Source organism: Parus major, chromosome 4 (genome assembly GCF_001522545.3).
Source record: "Parus major isolate Abel chromosome 4, Parus_major1.1, whole genome shotgun sequence".
In the NCBI taxonomy this organism is placed as follows: domain Eukaryota; kingdom Metazoa; phylum Chordata; class Aves; order Passeriformes; family Paridae; genus Parus; species Parus major.
In genome coordinates this window covers 11,539,749-11,552,594 of record NC_031771.1, presented here as the reverse complement: position 1 = coordinate 11,552,594, position 12,846 = coordinate 11,539,749, and the positions used below count along the sequence as shown (strand labels likewise).

General features: G+C 39.4%; 2 protein-coding genes across 6 annotated transcripts in view; one reads left to right on the top strand and one right to left on the bottom strand.

Annotated features, from left to right (window-relative positions):
- The window catches only part of ARHGAP10 (Rho GTPase activating protein 10), a 138,250-nt gene extending 134,478 nt beyond the window's left edge, over positions 1–3,772 (top strand). For all 3 annotated transcript variants that reach the window (XR_001520941.2, XM_033513966.1, XM_015624190.3), the window contains one exon: positions 2,802–3,772. Coding sequence is in view for 2 of the 3 variants with exons in the window: in XM_033513966.1 (XP_033369857.1) it covers positions 2,802–2,890 (89 nt within the window). In the remaining variant the exon portion in view is untranslated. The remainder of the gene's footprint in view (positions 1–2,801) is intronic.
- Positions 3,773–8,017: 4,245 nt separating this feature from the next.
- The window catches only part of NR3C2 (nuclear receptor subfamily 3 group C member 2), a 189,903-nt gene continuing 185,074 nt past the window's right edge, over positions 8,018–12,846 (bottom strand). For 2 of the 3 annotated variants that reach the window (XM_015624186.3, XM_015624185.2), the window contains one exon: positions 8,018–11,759. In XM_015624186.3, coding sequence (XP_015479672.1) covers positions 11,604–11,759 — 156 coding nt within the window. In that variant the 3' untranslated portion in view covers positions 8,018–11,603. The remainder of the gene's footprint in view (positions 11,760–12,846) is intronic. The other variant, XM_015624189.3, reaches the window with a different exon arrangement.

Genomic DNA, 12,846 nt, shown 5'->3' with positions numbered 1-12,846 from the left:
TACCTTTTATCCTGCAGGTGTTTTCCCCTCCTGTCCCGTGCCAACACAAACCCTAGTCCTATGGGATGATGGCTCTCGTAATGAGTTGCAGAGTTTTAAGGGCAAGTGTTTAGTTTCTACAGCAAGGTATTTTTAAATGAGGCAGGCCTGAGAAAGTGCTAAGAATGGTAATTGTTGTTGACTGAGAAGAAATGACAGAAAGGGGACACTACAGAAGTCTTCAGTTGAGCAGGGTATTTTTTTCAGAAATAGGCTGTGTCCTGGGTTTAAGAGCTGTGCATGATAGAAGAATGGGGTTTGTGTGGTTAGGTGATTTTGATTTTAGAGGAATGCATGCTGTTGTACGCTGTATTTCAGAAATGGATTAGCAAAGAAAACAGGATCACTGGAGCTTAAAGCAGCTTTGCTTTTGGATGGCACCTTCATTAATATAATTTGCCTACAGAAGCAGTCAGTGATGTACATGAGTATCTTACCTTTTCTTGCACAAGGTGATTGGAGTGGGGACAGCAGCCTTCCCTGCTGTGAGAGTCACCACAGCTGCTGAACATTAAGAATTACTTTTTGCTGTGTTTTTTTAACAAAGATCTCTAGAAATGGTGGCCTTAGGTGTAATTGAGTGGTAATTCCTTCTTCAGTCTTCCTGGAGTCTAAAAGAACTGTCTGCCAACAAGTGAGGCCCTCAGCTGTGTAATGCACATGTGCAATATTTAATTTCCTAAGCCCAGAGCTCAGTTGTGCCAGCTAGGTCTCATCTTCTGGGGTGATAATGGTGTTTGCCACTCAAACCCAACTGCTGGGCCATGACTGAGTTCACCATCATCTTACCAAACTTGCTTAGAAAATATTTCTTTGGAAGTTTGCTGTTGTGTTGAGTGATGTGATTCAGCATAGTTTGAGCATTTCCTCCCCTGCATAAACTTTAGGTAAATTTTAATTTCAGTGTGATCCCCCTCAGCTGGGGGCTCCCCTCAGTTTGAGCAGGCCTGGGATTTATAAACACTCACATGCCAGTGGTATCTACTGTCCTTCTAATAGAAATTAAGGTTAAGCGCCAGAGGGCAGGTAGAAATTTCCTACTGCTACATTTTTCTAGTTGTTTTTCTTCCTAATATGTCTTTTTTTTTTTGTAGTTTGTTTCCTCTAATACAGATGTGCTCCATAGGTATGGGAGACCTCAGGGAGGGGTTTGGCTGGCTTCTGGTGCATTTGCTGGAAATGTAGAATTACAGCTTCTGGAGGGAGGTTTGTGGTGGTGTCAGCCATGCAGTTTCAAATGCATGTGTACTCTGTAATTGCAGAACAGTAATGACAAAAGGAGAGGAGGGCCTGCTAATTACTAATGGTAATGTAAGTTACTGTGTGAGCACATATCCTAAAAGGTAATTTGTCTATGCACATTTTTCCTTTGGAATCTTTTTGTTGAACATATTTATTACAAATATAAGCCCAGAATTTCGTGCTGAATCTAAACTATCAGTAGCATTTGAAAGCAGTTTTATTTTCTGGGTTCTTTGGAGTTATAGCTGTGTTTAAAGTGTGGTTTCTGGGCACAGCTGTCTGACACAAAGAAAAAAATAGGGAAACTATGTTTTTAAGTCCTCAAGTTAAGAGCCTTAAAATGCTTTTGGAAGTGAGACTTAACATGTTGCTCTCTCTCAACTGTTATTTCCCTGATATGTAAAAGGCTACAAATATCACATTTCCCAATGTGTTAATGTGTTTTAAATAAAGCACTGACATGGCTGGCAGCATGTTTCAGCATTTGTCTGATGTCTTCCCTAAATACTGTCTAAGAAGCACTGTGAGGATAAATTAATACAGTAGAGAATGTTGTGGGTTGCTAAAAAGTGTGGGATTTTACAGTTACATAGGTAAATAGGTATCTCTATTATATCCTTAAAAGACATCTCAGAGGGGAATTTGAGGACTCTTTAGTCTGTTTTCCAAAGAAAGGAGGCTTATGCTTCTTTTTTAACTTCCTGTCAAATATGGTCAACATATATATACAGGAAGTCAGATTTCATTAGTTCTCTTGCTCACAGAGTAACTTCTGGGGCATTGAGAGTCCAAGCTGAAATATTTCTTATTTTATATTCATGGATACTCTTGCCTAAACTTTGGGATCAGCAGTGGTAAGCACTTAGGATGGCACAAGGAGCTGTTCAAGCCTTTGCTTTATGTTTTGTGAATTGCACTATGTATTTGAATTTTAGAGAGAGGATTTAATCAGAAGAATGATTCAGATTTTGTCCACTGGTCACTTCTAATAGCAGCTCTACTCTGAAGAGATGATACTTGGAATGACATCTGGCTCATTTCTATTTTCCCTGTAATTCTTTCCATGCTTACTTTCCATGCCAAGTAAGATCCTGTGCTGTGCTTCTGTGGCTCTGAGCTTACAGATTCATCACTTCTGCTCAAGACAGGTTTTGCTCTTGTTTTACCCCACCTACTGAAAGCGTTTTCCACTGCTTGATATAAATTCTGACTTTTCCCCTATGGCACAGATTTTTCTATTTTATAAATATGTCCTAAGCTCCATTAACTATTTCCTTAATGAAGTCTCCTGCACCTAAAAGCAATAGCTTTTACCATGTAGACTTTGCAGAAGTACATTACGAAGTATTTAAGTCAAGTTAATAATCCTCTCTATCTTTCCTAGCCAGATTCTTAAACTGGTCATTGCAGATGATGGGAAGTTTTTATGGACGCTTTGTCTGGTGTTGTGGAGCTAAAGCTGAAAAGTACTAATTCAAACATAAAAAGATGCAGTAATTTTCTCTCCCTTTCTTTTGCAGTGCAATTTTCCAGAGAGCCAGGATGGCTAGAAGGCACGTTAAATGGCAAGAGAGGACTAATTCCACAAAATTATGTTCAGTTTTTATAGCTTTGTGCATTGAACGCCAAGAAGGTGTACATGGTATCCATGGATTTTTGTTCTAGTCACTTGTCTCTACTTCTGTGACTGCTTTTAATCAGTGAAGAGCTGGACTGTGGATTGAAGATCTTAAATCTGTATAAAGACATTAAGTGTTGCCAAATATGAATTACAAAAAAAAGATTCTTTGGGGGTTGGAATGGGTGGGGGCAAGAAAGAGAGATGGAGGGATAGCTTAATTTTTTAATAGGTTGCTTGTTTTTTCAGTTGTAAAGAGCAGTAGTAGTATGTTTGTTTGCAAGATAAATAGCTTTTGAAGTCAAGTATTTGGTGGATCTGTGAATCAACTTAGTGTCCTGGAGATTATGCTTTGATAACCAGCATTTTTAACAGAATGTGAGGGTGCTGAGGCCCTGGCACAGGTTGCCCAGAGCAGCTGTGGCTGCCCACCCCTGGAAGTGTTCAAGGACAGGTTGGATGAGGCTCTGACCAACCTGGTCTAGTGGAAGGTGTCCCTGCCCATGGCAGGGGATTGGAACTACATGGTCTTTAAGGTCCCTCCCTCCCCCAATCCATTCTATGATTCTATGATCATTTTAGGTTTGGAAGATACTGATGGATAAAAAACGCTATCATGCTGACAATTAAATTATATTTCAGAGTGGAATAGCCAGTGCAGAACAGACATCAGTAAGTAAAAATAATAGTTACCAAGACATGACATTTTTCAAATGTCTTCAAAGAGCACATTCATTTATGTTGCGTGTATGATTTCATTTATTTTATAAAGATAAGACACATGAACTTTTATTACAGGCTCCTATATGTCATGGTTCCTTTGCTACTCAAAAATATCACTGTAAATGAAATAAAATGTTATTTGTTATTTGACTTGTCATTCCTATGTTGCAGAGTATTTTGCTCTGGTTCTGGAAGTTGTGGCATGAAATAATTATTGGCAGCTCGGTGCAGTCAGCCTCAAGCAGGCTCCAAAAGGGACGGGGAGCTTTTCTCACACAAAATAGGCAGCTCTGGAAGTTCAAGCCAAAAGGGAAAAGAGAATCTCTGGCTACAATGCTTTTGCATCCTGGAGAATTCCTGCATTTTATCTCTTGTCTCTTTTATCTGCTTGCTCACCTTGCCTGTCTTCCTTCCCTCTGATTGCCAACTACAAGGTCTTATTGATGCCTCAAAATTTGTAGGACTTTTTAAAAGTCACATGCAGTTTATCACGATTTTTTAAAATTTTCTCTCCTTCAAGTAAGACAGTGGAGAGGATGCAGGGAAGTGTGACAGGATGACATGCTAATACAGAACCACTTTTTTGTTAAATTCAGTTTTGTTAAATGTCAAATTTTTTAAATTTGACTCTGTGGATTTCAAGTCATTTACTGCAGCTCTACTTAGTTTTGCAAGTTTTCCTAACAAATGAGATTAGTAAATCAGTTAATGGTTAATGATACCTTGGGCTTGGGATGGCTTTTTCCCTCCTGAGGGTTTAACTCCATGCCATTAATTTGTTCTTTGCCCAGACTGCACGGACCACTGGAGTATGCACAAATAATTTCCAGATGGAGCAATGGTGGAGCAAGCCAGTACAGCTCTCCAGCACTGACCCTCATTGCTTGGAGTAGCTTCATTTGGTAAATTCTTCTGGTATTGGAGTGGTGACTCCCTGCCACAAAGCTTTTAGGCAGTTCTTGCCTTGGCTAAGTGACCCAAGCACTGAAAATGCCTTCTGATTTGCTACTTGGTTCAGTGTAAAGGAAATAGCTGCACCAGTATTTGCAGCGACAGCTTGCAGTTTTCCTTGCTCAGATTTGTTCACATGGCAAAGCTCTGTTCTGGCTGGGTTTCATGTTGGGCTCACAGCTCTATCAACTCATCTGTGGCCTTAAAGGTTCATTCTGGAGGCAGGATGGTATTTGTGTGCCAGACTCAGTTTTCATGGCTACCAGTTGGTAGAAAATGTTGAAAGAAGAGGGAGAATATAAATCTTTGCTGTTAGCCTTGCAGGTGTGGCAGCTAGGTATGCTGGCTTGTCAGATGGTGAAGCTCTGATAACCTGAAGCTTACAAGCTTTGGAAGTAGCTTCTATTTGTTTTGTTGTTGTTTTAAACCTGCAGGGCAGTTTGATCTTGTTCTGGCTGCTCTCCTCCAAAATTCTCAATGTGCTTGTCAGCTCTAGCTCTGTGTGGTGGGGCTTTTTTTCCTTATAACTGAGGTCGTTTAAAAAAGGCAGATACATAGGGAAGGAGTCTTAGTGTCTCTTCCATGCAGTTCTGCGAGCCTGTTTCACCTTTAGGTGAGGTGTTTTGAGACTCCTGTTACTCCTGGAGCTACACAGAACCCAAATGAGAAGAAAACTTTTCTACTCAGAAGTGATACACTGAACAGAAGTAACACTAATGCAAACTTTCTCACATCCCAGCCGTTGTCTGAAGGCAGTGGTGTGAGCGGAGCCAGATCAGATCTGGCTGTCAGGCTAACCACACTGCCTCTGAGGAATTCAGCTGTGGGAACTGCTACCCACCAGATGGGTTTCCACATCAGCCCAGTTACACCAATGCCAAGTACAGACTTGCACAGCCCAGTAGCCACGGCACAGCTCGTTCTTCATCCTTGCTGCTGAGAAGAGCTGGGAGCGATGCCCTCAGTACTGACTGCTTGGAAGTGGAAATTAAAAGATACTAAAATAAAAAAAAAAAACAACAACAAAAAAAGCAAACCAAAAGAAAGGCTTTGAGAATGCTTGCTTTCCTGAAGGTAGCCTTTAGGGCATGCTTCCTGTCTGTCTTATCTGTGGCTTGGTAGGTTTTGGAGGAGTGCAATAACATGCTGTTGAGACAGGAGAGAGGACAGGGAGTCCATTCTGGAGGAAGCTGGTTGCAGGATCCTTCTATTGGCCTGGCAGCAGGAGTGGTCATTCTCCATGAGTCTGCCTCTGTCCTCTTTCATGGAACTGCTCCCCTGTCACATCTGTGGGCACAGAGGAATTAATCCTTGGGTTGGGTTCCCTTCCCTTGCTCTGTGCTGGTTACTGTGGGCAGGGCCATGGACTTGTCAGTTTTCAAAAGCTGAGGCTGCTGGTAGTGAATGTATGACATGGGCTGAAAAATTAGAGTGTGAATTAGGAAAAAAATCACGGATTTTTGCATAAAAAGCACCCCAAATGTGTTTTTTATGCAAAACAGCATTGGTCTTGCCATCACTGTGGGACAGAGATTGAATCCCTCAGCCTGGGGATTAAGGTCGAATGTGTTTGCTGAATAATTAATGGCCAAGCTGAGACTCCTGCCCAGTTGGGCTCAGCAGAAATTTATAGCCTGTTAGTCACTGGCCAGGGTGCAGTGCTGGGCCTTGGCCAGCAGCACTTCCACTCTCCTGGGTGAAAAGCCCTTGGGTTTCCAGAATGCTGAAGGTTGTTAAGTGTTGTCCCAGCTGATCTTCATGGCAGGTTTCCTTCTGATGCCGTCTTTTATGAGGAGTGAGAGAAAAATCTCATTAGCTGATTTATCTGTCCTGTAATGAAAATACATGTTCCTGCCACACTGCCTGCAGCTTTTGCTACCCAAGCCTCTGTAATTGTGTCATAGAAGAGACTTGGGCAGAAACTTGCCTTCCTCAATGCTGTTCCTTGTTCTCTTAACCCATTTCACAATTCTTACCTGGTTTGCAGTTTAAGGAGAAAAGTTGCTGACAGAGGGTCTGTGTAGGCTGTAAATGCACCACTGCTAAACTGGGTTTCACTGAAAGTCTTCACTGGAGTTTCACCTCTTCAGCTGAATGTGTCTTGGACATTGTTTTCTACATCAGAGTCCAACAGTCTGCCCTCATCTGTCCTTACAGTAGCCACAGGTAAGCGCCAAATAAACTTCACCCTGTCAACATCTACAATTAAAGGAAGAACACCTCAAAAACTTTATGGCAGGGCATGGTTTACCAAGCAAAATCTGTGGCAGGAAAGGGCATTTTTTCCACTCCTTTCTTAGTAATATTGTACTCCTCATGAACTCCCAGAGTCTCTGCAGATACCTGAGTGCCTCAGCTTGAGGTCAGGTTACAAGTTTCATTATAATTTCAAGTATGAGTGATAGCACTGTCTTATTTCTAGAACAGCATATGACAGATTCATCTGCTTGTAAACATATGGGAAATTTTTCTTAATACTGCTGATCCCCTACTATTCTTTCCTTCTGACAATTCCACACAGAGAAAGCAGGTGCAAGGATTTTTTGGCAATAAAAAAGTTTATGCAACTTATTATTGAAAAACCTAAATGCAATTAAGTGGTGGTCTTACAACACAGTCCAGGCTTCGTGCAAACTTGGAGGTGAATTGTTGAGAGAGTACCCAGAACAAAGAAAGATAGTTAGAAGGGGAAATAAAACTCCTGCTAACTTACTGTAATTGCAACTGGAAAAGGTCTGACCCTGAGAAGGCAGGGTCACTGGGAAAATCTTGTGTATATAAAATAGAATTTCTCTCGGGGCAAGAGAATGGATTCACTAACTTTGGTCAATGCGAAGAGCAGGAGAAGGTTAACAGAAACTGGAGCCCAGACTGGCCTGGCTACTGAAAGTTTGTTTCTTCCAGTGGGATGTAGCTTGTGCCCAGAAAAGTGTCAGCACGTCATTTGTCAAACACTGGGACCCAGGTGAAATGAACCACATTCCTCAATGTTGGACACTGCCTGTCTTACAGCCTGAGGAGCTGCTCCTGGGCCAAAGCCACTGCGGGTGCAGCAACACCCAGAGCTGACAGAGATTGCTGGAACCAACACTCCAGTTGTCTGAAGAAAGATGTTTTGGTGTATTTTGAGTCACTTTATGTCGAAGTGTCCAGGTTAAATGGGGCTCTGAGCACCTGGTCTAGTGGAAGGTGTCCCTGCCCATGGCTGGAGGTTGGAACTGGATGATTTTTAAGGTCCCTTCCAACCCAACCCACTCTCTGGTTCTGTATTGTTCTACATGAGCAGAAGGCTTGTCTCTAAGGAAATCACTGCATCAGCAGCTAGCTGAGATTAAAATGCAAGAAATACTTGCAATCAAACCAGTTTAATTCATGTATATTTGTACAATTTGTATAAAAAAAAAAGAAAAAAAAAAGAAAAGTAGGTACTTGCAGACATTAACATAAAGACCAAACAATATTTTCTATTTATTTAAAAAGCTTTAAACATACAGAAGCAAACCCCTAATTATAAATGCATCATTATGCATAGATTTTACTGTTTACACGATACTGCTGGCTGCTTTTATTTTTCATCCAGGAATCTATTTAAACTCCAAGAATTCTTAAACATTCCTCTGAGCTTCCTGGCCTCAGAACTGCTGTCTATCTTATCAAGTCATTGACCTCCAGCTGAAAACATTGCTCTAAAAAATGTCAAATCTTTAATAAACAATTAAAAGTGCATTAACTGTAGAATTTTTAAATTTCATAAATGTTTAAACAAGTCAGTGAAAAACACCACCCTGTGAATTAGCTTTTTGCATGATTGATTGTAAAGTATCTTTTTAATAAGATTCTGATATTGCAAACTTTAGTCTTTTCTATTTTACTCTGTGCAACTGCTCAGTCGCACGATGTGTAGTATTCCTGAACTACCCACTGCAGTACATTACACTATCTTACATTTTAACTGTGTATACAATGCTCTTGCTGCATATCCCTGTTCCTTCTTACAACAAAATAATTTAGCTCAATGAACAAAAGCCCACTTTCTAAAAGCTGTTATAGCTTGTCTTGTATTTTGCAGGAGACAAATGCCTATTTCATTCTAAACAAATTCAAAAGAACCTAATGAACTTCCTGGTAGCTAAAAACTAGGGTTGGGTTTTGTGGTTTCTTTTTCTTTTTTCTGTACACAGGTTTAGATAAAAAAAGTGATGGCTATTCTGCTTAAGTGTCCTTGATAAGAGAATACTGCCTCTTACAACATCTATATCCAATTGTATCTATTACTTCAATGATCTCTAGCAAAAAAAAAGTAATAATCAATGAATGGTTTCATAAACAACAGGTGATTAAAGTAAAGGATTTATTATAATCTGCTTACAGTTGTTTGCAAAGACAGACATACGTTTTTGCATAAAGATATAAATTGCTTTTTAAAACTAATTTAGTGTGTTTAATTATATGAAGTTTCTGTGAATTATGAATTGTACCAAACCAAGATTAAAAGTAATAAGGTACAAAAATAGGAGCAAACAGACAACAATTTGGACTGGGACAGGCATTTAACAGTGAAGTGTAGAATATGGCTTTGCTATTTTAGTCAAGCAAAGTTACTCTGAGACAGAAAAGGAGGCAGTAACTTTGTTAATATAAAAAGCTGCTGCAGACTGTATTCACCCAGAACCTGGCTTTGAAATCTTCTATTTTAGACTTTTAAAAAAAGTAAATTAAGAGATGGATGTATGACTGTGTCTTTACTGTAAACAACCAGTCTGCATGCTGTATATCTCACGTTGGAAGTTTGGCTTTCATATTGCTGTGCAGGTCAGTATTTAAAGATCTGCCTATGAATTAGACTTCCAAAATGCAAATAATATATGTATGTATATATTTATATATAAAAAACCTCTCTGAATACAGTCTTTACAGATTACCCATTGCATAAGGCAGGTGTCATTTAAAAAGACAAGTAGCGCTGACTGTCTTCAGTGCACCACGGTGCACCTCCAAATTTGGGTTCAGAAAGGGTGTAGAATTCTTAATTCGACCACCATTGACAAGAAATGCTACATTCTGACCGGCCAAGGGACACACTATAGCTCAAAAATACCAGTGGCACCCAGAGAGAACACTACAGATTAGAACTCTGAAAAACTATTCTATTTAAACATGAGCATATGGTAGCAACAGTTGAGCCTCAGAAAAGTTCACCTGTCCTCTATTCTACTCCAAAATCTTGTAGTTGCTTATAAATTGTGAAATAGTGAAAATCACCTCAAAAATTCTTTTCTTTGCAGTCTTATTCTAGAGAAAACGTTTTTGAGACAAAATCAGACCAACTGAGTTGAACTTGTAGTGTGAACATTTGTCTTCTTGGATGTATCCCGATTATTACAAAATGCTTATAAAATTACAGACGCTTTTAGTTTATCACTAAAAATTCTACTCAGCTTATCTGCCCTTATCATCCCTCACCATCCCTCTCACCAGTACAAATCTCTTTGATATACTTACTGTAATGATCTGCATGTTCCCTTCAGCATAACCAGAAATCGCTCTCCCCCCTCTGAAATAATAATCTGACCTTTTAAGATGCTTCATAGATCCAGTATTCAAAGGAAAAAAAAACAAAACCAAAAAAAATAAACCAAAAACAAACAATCTGGGAAACCTTAGTAAAAAAAAGAAAAATCATTCAACATGTTGCTCACCCCCGTGTTCCCCTGAGAGAGAAAGGGAATAGAGGGCAAGAACTCACTAGATCATTAAGCTGGCAAAAGCTTTGGAGAGAGACCATAATTTGTCTTGTTAAATGAAACCTTGGTAAAGTGGTAAACACTAAAATGTGTAGTTTCCTACAGATATATGAAGCAGGAGTTCTAAGATGTGCACAAGTCACATACGCTTGCAAGAGAGAGACAAAAGGGGAGGAAAATAGAGAGAGAAATAGAAAGGCTTAAAACACAACGGAAAAGGTTAAGCGTGGTTATTTACAACAGATACTGTAGGATGGTAAATTAGATATGATGCTAAAAAAGGCACAGCTTTCCCTTTCTTAAATACACTGTAAACGGTTCATTATGCATGCAGAACATTTCACTTTACAAAAAAATTACCTTGTTTGTTTAGACAAAGATAGTACTTAAATAGTCTCCAGCAAAATAGAGTTCTTTCAAAAATACTTTCCCGTTCATCCTATTAACCATTAAAGATTTTTTGTCTCATTTACAAAAGTTCCTTACACCTTATTTCAGGTCCTTCACAATTTATACATACAGCAATGTACAGTACAGCAAAAGACTGCAAAAAATTATTTGTAAAGCCAGCACAATAGATACTATAAATTGATACCAGGGCATTTGTCTTTCACATCTTATCCTTTTGAATTAAATAGTAAATAGACACTTAACACAGTGTATATCATCTATGATGGGATAATATGGGATAACAAATGCCACAGGTGGGGATAACAGTATTCCACACCAAATGTTCTGTTATTACTTTACACGTTAGGGTTTGTGTGTGTGTATATATATGTGTATATATATATATAGTTTTTGTTTGGGTTTTTTTTTGTTTTTTTTTTTTGTTTTTTTTTTTACAAGAAAAGAATATTAATGCCCCATATTGACTTTACGTTTTATGTGCAAACCAAGGGTAAGCTTTAAAAAGTTCTCATTAGTTCTCGAACCCTTTTAAAACAAGCAAACAATACCAGAAACTACATGGCATATTTAAAACTCCATCTGTTAAAATATCAAAATCAAAGAGTTATTGACTAGATATGGCTTTTCATCCAGAGGAACAGGAACATTTTCTAAGTGTTTTAGGGTTATGGGGTAATTTCCAAACATCTAGGTCTTGCCAAATCCAAGTCAACTGCTTTCCATTCCCCCAAACCCTTCGTATGATTTTAGACTATTCAGAGACTGCTGAACAAGTGTAAAGAGCATGTTTAAAATATGGTTTCTTGGGTCCTTCATGGGTGTGGAATAACACAGGGAAACTTAAGGCAAAGTTCTTCCATTTAAGACATTTTCTATCACTTCCTGTGAAAGTACAGGGGCTTGGCATTCCCAGATTCCACCTTTGGTAGCTGGTCACTGATGATTTCCACCAGCATGGCTGGAAACTCTACTTTCAGTGCCTGAGACTCTCGGAAGGTGTAGAAGCAGAATTCCAATAAGTCACTAACGAGCTGAAATACAGAAAGAATCAATTTTTAGGAAAAACACGGAGATTTTTGCATGCAAACAACAGCTTACTGATAATTAATTATTTCTAAGAAACAACACCTTACTCTGACCCAACAGTCCATTTACAGGGGCTATGAAGCAAACAAAAGAACCCGAATGCCAAAGGGCTACTTGACTCATTAAAACTAGGAAAACCCAGGAGACCACAGATTTGATTTTTCTGCCTAGCTGCACTTTTCCTTTCACTAACAGCAAATAGCCACCATGAAAACTCCAGGTCTTGTGCCCAGAGGGAAAAGATCAGCCATAAAGTATTGTATCTCAGCTTCAGCTGGATACACAATCATTAAATCAGATTATTTGGTTAACTTCAGTGCATTCTCCAGGGACTGCAACCTAGAACTGCCAGAGCAGCTGATGTTTGCAGCTCAACAGCACAACTGCTACATCACACAGTGGCATTTCAGGTTGTACAGTGACACATCTACAGGTTTTTTGGTACTTGTGACCTAAATACATCTCCTAAAACCTTACAGTATGTTGGACCCTTTCCAATCTTTAAGAAAGGTGAAGGAATGAAGCACGTCTAGGTTTCAGTGAGTGCGTGAACGTCCACTGCAGTCCATACACTGTTGTGAGACTGATGGAAAGAGCCTCTGCTGTCAAAAAATCCAAGTGTTAAATTAATTTTGGCACCTTGTGTTCTTGCAGAGGGCTTGAAACACTTCTGCATGTGTAGTTTATCAAACACAAGTTTGTCATTTCACTTCTTACCATGCAGAATTGCACTCTGCCATAAAGCCCCTGTTAAAGATAGAGCAAATAAAAGTGGACTTCTGGAAGGCAGAAAAGGAAATGAATAAAAAAATATGGGTGGCAACATTTCCCTCCTGTAGCACTATACCTTATTGCTCATTTTCAGGACTTTCACAGCTGTTCTTGCAAACATGTAAGCAGTTTATGAACATCCCAGAGAAGTTCTGAGGTCAGTCAAACACATGACTCGCTGCTATTGAGCACTACATGAGTCTGTTTGCTGGGGCTTAGGTCATTCATGATGATCTGGCATGTCATGAAGTAACGCTAATT